The sequence below is a fragment of the Dendrobates tinctorius genome, unplaced genomic scaffold (genome assembly GCF_039654945.1).
Source record: "Dendrobates tinctorius isolate UK_male_01 unplaced genomic scaffold, ASM3965494v1 ptg000022l, whole genome shotgun sequence".
Classification (NCBI taxonomy): domain Eukaryota; kingdom Metazoa; phylum Chordata; class Amphibia; order Anura; family Dendrobatidae; genus Dendrobates; species Dendrobates tinctorius.
In genome coordinates this window covers 20,384,970-20,394,451 of record NW_027361690.1, presented here as the reverse complement: position 1 = coordinate 20,394,451, position 9,482 = coordinate 20,384,970, and the positions used below count along the sequence as shown (strand labels likewise).

The 9,482-nt window shown below is 54.2% G+C and overlaps 1 protein-coding gene across 1 annotated transcript in view; it reads left to right on the top strand.

The window, feature by feature from the left end:
- Positions 1–273: 273 nt before the first annotated feature.
- SECISBP2L (SECIS binding protein 2 like) overlaps positions 274–9,482 on the top strand; it is a 69,186-nt gene continuing 59,977 nt past the window's right edge. Inside the window, exon 1 of the mRNA XM_073568460.1 lies at positions 274–799. Coding sequence (XP_073424561.1) covers positions 782–799 — 18 coding nt within the window. The 5' untranslated portion in view covers positions 274–781. The remainder of the gene's footprint in view (positions 800–9,482) is intronic.

Below are 9,482 nucleotides of genomic sequence, written 5' to 3'. Positions count from 1 at the left end.
CTTGCCGGTTCAGTCCGGACAACTCCTTTAAAGCCGGATTCGGAATCACAGACGTATTTCGCAGGTCTCCAGACCCCATCTCGACAGCCTCAGAGGTATAAGCGAAGCTGTCACCTTGGGGTCAGGAGTACCGCCGATGGCCCCTACTACCTGTGAAGACTGAAGCCCTCTGCAGTGAGGCCAGCAGCAGCGGCCGCACATGCGCAGAGCCCACCAGCGCATTCCTTATGAAGGTACTCCCGGACAGCCTCAGCACCACGGACTCAGCTGCCTCTGTGCCAGGCTTAGGAGCCCGCAGAGATCCGGCTGACGCCATGAGCGACTTTTCATTATTTTATAACAGGATGATTAAAGTTTCCATTTCTCTGGCGAGGCGCAAGACATGAAAAGGTGCAAATGTCACAAAAGTCGGTGTGTATGTGTGCGGCACAGTGTGACCTAGTGCCAAGCCCGGGAGAACAGCTGGCGGCGAGTCCCGACTGATGACAGCGACTTCGCGTTCTGCGGAATCAGGACCCGGCCGGCTTCCGTCACAGCTGACTCCCTGTCACACAGCTCTCCGCTCCGCCCAGGCTGCGGGTCGGCGGGTGTTACGTAGCTGGGCGTCTCGGGGTGGGGTGTGAACTGAGGCCGAGCGGAGGGAGCAACAATCCTGATACAGTGAGGAGGAACAGCTGCAGAGATAAGATGGGAGACGCCGAGACAGCTAGGTCCCCCTCATAGGCCGAGAAGATCCCGGAGGGACCCGCTGCCTGCCCGCCACCAGCCAGGCCCAGCGACCATGGAGATCAACGAGCAGGTACAGGCTGCGTCCTCCACACAACCGCTGTCTGTCCCTCACACCTCTACGCCTGGCTGCCTCCCCTCTCTCCCACACTAACCCGGCTGCAGCCTGACACCCCTCACCCAATATTACACCCGACTGCCTGACCCCCCTCACCCATCATTACACCCGACTGCCTGACCCCTCTCACCGATCATTACACCCGACTGCCTGACCCCCCTCACCCATCATTACACCCGACTGCCTGACCCCCCCTCACCCATCATTACACCCGACTGCCTGCCTTCCTTCTCACCCATCATTACACCCGACTGCCTGCCTTCCCTCTCACCCATCATTACACCCGACTGCCTGCCTTCCCTCTCACCCATCATTACACCCGACTGCCTGCCTTCCCTCTCACCCATCATTACACCCGACTGCCTGCCTTCCCTCTCACCCATCATTACACCCGACTGCCTGCCTTCCCTCTCACCCATCATTACACCCGACTGCCTGCCTTCCCTCTCACCCATCATTACACCCGACTGCCTGCCTTCCCTCTCACCCATCATTACACCCGACTGCCTGCCTTCCCTCTCACCCATCATTACACCCGACTGCCTGCCTTCCCTCTCACCCATCATTACACCCGACTGCCTGCCTTCCCTCTCACCCATCATTACACCCGACTGCCTGCCTTCCCTCTCACCCATCATTACACCCGACTGCCTGCCTTCCCTCTCACCCATCATTACACCCGACTGCCTGCCTTCCCTCTCACCCATCATTACACCCGACTGCCTGCCTTCCCTCTCACCCATCATTACACCCGACTGCCTGCCTTCCCTCTCACCCATCATTACACCCGACTGCCTGCCTTCCCTCTCACCCATCATTACACCCGACTGCCTGCCTTCCCTCTCACCCATCATTACACCCGACTGCCTGACCCCTCTGACCCATCATTACACCCGACTGCCTGACCCCTCTCACCCATCATTACACCCGACTGCCTGACCCCCTCACCCATCATTACACCCGACTGCTTGCCTTCCTTCTCACCCATCATTACACCCGACTGCCTGCCTTCCCTCTCACCCATCATTACACCCGACTGCCTGACCCCCCTCACCCATCATTACACCCGACTGCTTGCCTTCCTTCTCACCCATCATTACACCCGACTGCCTGCCTTCCCTCTCACCCATCATTACACCCGACTGCCTGCCTTCCCTCTCACCCATCATTACACCCGACTGCCTGCCTTCCCTCTCACCCATCATTACACCCGACTGCCTGCCTTCCCTCTCACCCATCATTACACCCGACTGCCTGCCTTCCCTCTCACCCATCATTACACCCGACTGCCTGCCTTCCATGTCACCCATCATTACACCCGACTGCCTGCCTTCCATGTCACCCATCATTACACCCGACTGCCTGCCTTCCATGTCACCCATCATTACACCCGACTGCCTGCCTTCCCTCTCACCCATCATTACACCCGACTGCTTGCCTTCCCTCTCACCCATCATTACACCCGACTGCCTGACCCCCCTCACCCATCATTACACCCAACTGCCTGCCTTCCCTCTCACCCACCCATCATTACACCCAGCAGGCTATCACCCCCCCTTTCCTACCCCACACTACACCCAGCAGGCTATCACCCCCCCCTTCCTACCCCACACTACACCCGGCTGGCTGCCCCCTTCCTACCCCACACTACACCCGGCTGGCTGCCCCCCTCCTACCCCACACTACACCCGGCTGCCTACCCCACACTACACCTGGCTGCTTGCCACACCTCTTACCTAACATTACATCCGGCTGGCTGCCCCCCTTTCTACGCCACACCACACCCGGCTGGCTGCAGCCTGCCACCCTCCTACCCCACACTACACCCGATTGCCTTTGCCTGACCCCCTCACCCAAGATTAAACCTGACTGCCTGCCTCCCCTCTCACCCACACTACACCCAGCAGCAGCCTGCCACCCTCCTACCCCACACTACACCCGGCTGCTTGCCTCCCCTCTTACCTAACATTACATCCGGCTGGCTGCCCCGCTTTCTACGCCACACTTCACCCGGCTGGCTGCCTCCCCCCCCCCCCCTACTCCACACTACACCCGGCTGCCTGCCTACACCACACTAGACCCGACTGCCCCTTTCAACCCACCCGACTGCTTGCCTCCCCTCTTACCGATACTACACCAGACTGCCTACCTTTCCTCTCAATCAACATTTTACCTGACTGCTTGCCCCCCCCCTCTCACCCACACTACACCTGGCAGCCTGAAACCCTCCTACCCCACACTACACTCAACTGCTTTCCTCGATTCTCACCCATGCTACACCCGATTGCTTGCCTACCCAGCAGTCTGCCCTCGTCATTTTCTCACTCCTGCACTACACTTGGCGGCCTGCCTCGCCACTCGCCCCCTGCACTACACAGGACGGCCTGCCTCGCCTCTCGGCCCCATGCTGTACCTGCTGCCATTACCCCTGCCTGTGCTCCTTGTGTTTGATGTGTAGCTGTGACCTGTGTACAGTGTATTCCTCATACAAGTGGGTGTGATGGGACATGGTGTGAGATTTTCATGTCTGGATCATCTACCTCTGTTTATGGGGCACAATTATAAACTCTTGTACACTGATGAAGTATCAGTCCTGAAGGCGAGTGTCAGCAGCGCTGGCGGCTCTCCGGCTGTAGTGCTGGGATCGATATTTCTGAATGTGTCAGGTTAATATGATGGATCGTCGGTGACTGGTGACCTGCATCAGAATCACCTTTCTGTGACTAATCTGCTGATATACAAGACTATAAAAATGTGGCCTGGCTGATCTCATGGTGCTCCGATGTGCTCACCGGTAGCATTTACATTCTGCCTTGTAGTGTCACTTCTGACATCTGTCACCTGGTGAGAATGGGGTGAGCCTCTCACCTAAGAAACTATTAGAGTGGGAGCACCAACTAGCAAATAATCTCTAGCTACAAATCTGAAGGCTGTCAGGACTTGCTGGAAGTTGTAGTTTTAGAACTGTCAGTCTCTGGGGTATTGGTGATACAGCTTTAACAGATGGTGACAACACAAGTCATGTTTTTTATTTCTGAGATTTTCATGTACAGATAAGGAAGTAATATGTCCTTTATGGAAGGGAAATTAGTTGTTAAATACTTTAGTTAGAATTCCGTATGTACTGAATTTGTTCCCTGTGTTGCAACTAACTTTATTTACAGGCATAATATAGTCCATTTATAGCTCATAAATACGTCTATATGGATTGACGATAGAGAAGTCTTTTCTTTATAATCTATCTCTATCTGTCATTCTTGTCTTCGCAAACAGACAAATCACCATACACATTAGGTGACACTAGAAAGAAAAAATGTCCTCTTGATTCTCCCTCTGTTCTGTAAAAATCAATGTTGTCACCAACATTGCAGATTTCTTGGTAGATATACTAGAGCAGGGATGGGGAACCTTTTTTGTGCCAAGGGCCTTTGGAATTTTATAATAGCGTTCGGGAGCCGTATAAAATTATTAATAATGATGAACAAGTATACTTGTTGCTCGGGTTTTCCCGAGCATGCTCGGGTGTCCGCTGAATATTTTGGCGTGCTTGGAAATTTAGTTTCTGTCAACGCATTTGCATGATTTGCGGCTGCTGGACAGCCTGAGTACATGTGGGGATTCCTTAACAAACAGGCATTCCGCACATGTATTCAGGCTGTCCAGCAGCCATAAATCATGCAGCTGAGGCTACGAAAACTTAATCTCCGAGCACGCCAAAATACTCGGAGGACACCCGAGCATGCTCAGGAAAGCTCGAGCAACGAGTATACTCGCTCATCACTCATTAATAACTGTCTTAAACAGTAAGCTGGTATCCAAGGTAAACAGCGGGTATCTATATATCTTGGATACCAGCTCCCAGTGTCGCTGATCGTTGGTCTCTCGCTGTCACATGGCCAGCAGGAGACTAAAGATCAAAAAATGGCCCAGGACATTTGAGCACGATCAGCGATACCTGGCGGGGGGGGGGCTGGTCGCTGATGCATGTCACACACACAGCGATGTCGCAGGCGAGATCTCTGTGGCGTCACAAAATCAGCGATCTCGCTGTGTGTGATGGGGCCTTTAGAGTTCATTTCCTCCCAGCAGTGGGGTTTTATATGCAGGAGCCAGGCAGGTTCAGAACGCTACTAACCTGCTGATTACGGTAACCCCATTTCTGGTGCCTGAGGTATACAGCACATGGGGGGGTACATGGAGCCTGACGTATACAGCACATGGGGGGGGTACATGGAGCCTGACGTATACAGCACATGGGGGGGGGGTACATGGAGCCTGACGTATACAGCACATGGGGGGGGGTACATGGAGCCTGACGTATACAGCACATGGGGGGGGGTACATGGAGCCTGAGGTATACAGCACATGGGGGGGGTACATGGAGCCTGAGGTATACAGCACATGGGGGGGGGGGGGGTACATGGAGCCTGAGGTATACAGCACATGGGGGGGGGGGGGTACATGGAGCCTGAGGTATACAGCACATGGGGGGGTACATGGAGCCTGAGGTATACAGCACATGGGGGGGTACATGGAGCCTGAGGTATACAGCACATGGGGGGGTACATGGAGCCTGAGGTATACAGCACATGGGGGGGTACATGGAGCCTGAGGTATACAGCACATGGGGGGGGGGGGGTACATGGAGCCTGAGGTATACAGCACATGGGGGGGGGGTACATGGAGCCTGAGGTATACAGCACATGGGGGGGGGTACATGGAGCCTGAGGTATACAGCACATGGGGGGGGGGGGTACATGGAGCCTGAGGTATACAGCACATGGGGGGGGGGGGTACATGGAGCCTGAGGTATACAGCACATGGGGGGGGGGGTACATGGAGCCTGAGGTATACAGCACATGGGGGGGGGGTACATGGAGCCTGAGGTTTACAGCACACCCGGGGGGGGTACATGGAGCCTGAGGTTTACAGCACACCTGGGGGGGGTACATGGAGCCTGAGGTTTACAGCACACCTGGGGGGGGTACATGGAGCCTGAGGTTTACAGCACACGGGGGGGGTACATGGAGCCTGAGGTTTACAGCACACGGGGGGGGGGGTACATGGAGCCTGAGGTTTACAGCACACGGGGGGGGGGGGTACATGGAGCCTGAGGTTTACAGCACATGGGGGGGGGGGGTACATGGAGCCTGAGGTTTACAGCACATGGGGGGGGGGTTACATGGAGCCTGAGGTTTACAGCACATGGGGGGGGGGGTACATGGAGCCTGAGGTTTACAGCACATGGGGGGGGTACATGGAGCCTGGGGTTTACAGCACATGGGGGGGGGTACATGGAGCCTGGGGCTTACAGCACATGGGGGGGGGGTACATGGAGCCTGAGGTTTACAGCACATGGGGGGGGGGGGTGCATGGAGCCTGAGGTTTACTGCACATGGGGGGGGGGTACATGGAGCCTGAGGTTTACTGCACATGGGGGGGGGGGGGTACATGGAGCCTGAGGTTTACTGCACATGGGGGGGGGGGGTACATGGAGCCTGAGGTTTACTGCACATGGGGGGGGGGTACATGGAGCCTGAGGTTTACTGCACATGGGGGGGGTACATGGAGCCTGAGGTTTACAGCACATGGGGGGGGGGGTACATGGAGCCTGAGGTTTACAGCACATGGAGGGGGGGTACATGGAGCCTGAGGTTTACAGCACATGGAGGGGGGGTACATGGAGCCTGAGGTTTACAGCACATGGGGGGGGGGGGGTACATGGGGCCTGAGGTATCGTGATTACCTTGCACACTGCAGCCGCACAGGAGGGCGTGACACTTTCAGCTCTGCTATCTCGCTCAGCAGTGGATGGAGCGGGGGAGGGCAGCGACTCCTGTCAGGATTGGTTCCTGTGCGCGGAGTACGGCGTCTCCCTGGTGCAGGCTCGCTGACAATGCAGCCCCCTTGTCTATTGCTGCAGCAGGACCGGCACCGCAGGAGTCTCCCCACTGACTCAGTCCCTCACCTGGAGCCGCACCGCAGGAGTCTCCCCACTGACTCAGTCCCTCACCTGGAGCCGCACCGCAGGAGTCTCCCCACTGACTCAGTCCCTCACCTGGAGCCGCACCGCAGGAGTCTCCCCACTGACTCAGTCCCTCACCTGGAGCCGCACAGCAAGAGTCTCCCCACTGACTCAGTCCCTCACCTGGAGTCTCCCCACTGACTCACTCCTTAACTTGGAGCCGCACAGCAGGAGTCTCCCGAGTCCCCACTGATGGGAAAAGCGCGGCAAGATACCGTGTGCAATTCTTAAGGGGCCTGCGGCCAAAAAAAGGGAAAGTGGGGAAAGCGGCTGCGGGCCGCACAAATTGACATGGTGGGCCGTATACGGCCCGCGGGCCGTACGTTCCCCACCCCTGTACTAGAGAATTTGTATGGAATGATACAAATTATGAGCATTCAGTGATTGATACCTTTTTTTAAATGGCTACTGAAAAGATACTCATGTACGAATAATACAATTACTTGGTATTGGCCTGTGCAAAAAATCTCAGATGGCAGCTAAAATGTCAGTAGTCTTTATTCACATTTAGAGCAAAACAAATGAGCAGGTTAGTAACAGATAATTCTTATGTAATTTGGATGGCGATCTTTATAAGGTATATGTGGGACTTTATTTAAAAAAAAAAAAAAATGTACCTAAGCACTAACAGGCTGACAATTGCAACAAACTTGCCTATTGTGCACAGCGCTATTCTTCCCCAGCGCAGATCTTGCCAGGAAATCAGAAGCCGCCGCTGATGTCACATCTACAGAGCGGAGGCTCCTTTTCTGCTCCACTTTGTCGACGGGGCAAAACTTCCGAGGTTATTCTGATTGACAGTTGAATCCTGCGGCCTAACTGGGGGAGCCGGCTATCAGTCAGAATGATGTCGGAAGTCACGCCCGCCCATTCAGCAGAGGCAGCTGAATCCCTGGCAGAAGCATTAAAGGGAATCTGTCACCCTTTTTATTCCCTATTAGCTGCCGGCATAGACATCGGGGGCTTATCTACAGCATTCTGTAATGCTGTAGCTAAGCCTCCGATGTAACCTGAAAGAGAAGAAAAACACGTTATATTATACTTACCGAGGTGGGCGGTCCGGTCCGATGGGTGTTGCAGTCCGGTCCGATGGGTGTTGCAGTCCGGTCCGGCGCCTCCCTTCTTCATGCGATGACGTCCTCTTCTCCCGTCTTGAAATGGCGCAGGCGCATTGCTCTGCCCTGTTGAGGGCAGAGCAGAATTCTGCAGTGCGCAGGCGCCAGACCTCTCCCGACGCCTGCGCACTGCAGGACTCTGCTCTGCCCTCAACAGGGCAGAGCAGTGCGCCTGCGCCATTACAGGATGGGAGATGAGGACGTCATCGCATGAAGAAGGGAGGCGCCGGACGGGACGGCGACACCCATCGGACCTGACCGCCCACCTCGGTGAGTATAATATAACGTGTTTTTCTTTTCTTTCAGGTTATATCGGAGGCTTAGCTACAGCATTACAGAATGCTGTAGATAAGCCCCCGATGTCTATGCCAGCAGCTGCAAAGCCAAAAAAAGGGTGACAGATTCCCTTTAAGTGACCGCTCTGTACCAGGGAAGAACGGTGGCGTGCATAACAAGCAGGTACGTTGCAATTTCCTACTTGTTAGTGCTTAGGTACTTTTTCTTTTTCTTTTTTTGTAAAGTCTCGGATGTACCCTTTAGTCCCCCCACACGAGTCTGGAGGCCGAACCTTTCGACAGTGTAAAGCAGTGTTCCCCAACTCCAGTCCTCAAGGCCCACCAACAGATCATGTTTTCAGGATTTCCTTTGTATTGCACAGGTGAAGCAATTATCACCTGAGCAATAGGAAATCCTGAAAACATGAAAATCTTAAAAATCAACAGTTCAGAAAAACAAATGGGCACTCGGCCGAGCGAGCTCCTGTGTATGAGCCATGCGTGATGGCTGCTGACTGAACAGTCAGCAGCCATCTAATGTGTATGGAAGGCCCTAGCCTGGTTATTTTATGTAAAACCCTTCATCTTGGAACTGAAAAGTGATAATTCATGCATCAGGATAGTCCGTTTGCCTCCTCGGCTCCTATTTCACAGCATTGGTAAGGCAGGAGATTTCAGACATAACCTATGTAACACAGTGCAGTCTCGGGTGTCCTGATCTGAACGTGATCGCTCCAGTGGAATATATTAGGCTGTCAAGTTCATGTCAGGAGACCCGCGGCTAGTCCGTACTGAACTGTCAGTATACAGACTGTGTGACTGACGTCTGAATGAGGTTTTCCCATTATGTGAAATGTTAATCAGCATGCTGCACCTCGTACACGAGCTGGGTTTTCCATCCGGCTTTGCTGTGTTTCCGCCATGTGGAAACATACCGTAACCATCACTTCATCTATCCCAGTGGTCGGCCACAGGCCAGCAGTGTGTTAGAAGAAGCTGAAGATGTTGTGGACCACATTAGTAACAAGGACTTTTCTAGACCTTGCCAGTTTAGCAGGGGAGTACATTGTGCGCTCCTAATTAGTGTCTTGTGTAACTGGAACTTATCTGTGACACAGACCTGATGACTGTTCTGCATTATGTGGCAAATATTTATACCAGGTATATAGCTCACTCTGACAAATCATCCAGGAATACCTGACATACTTGTTGGAAAATGATTT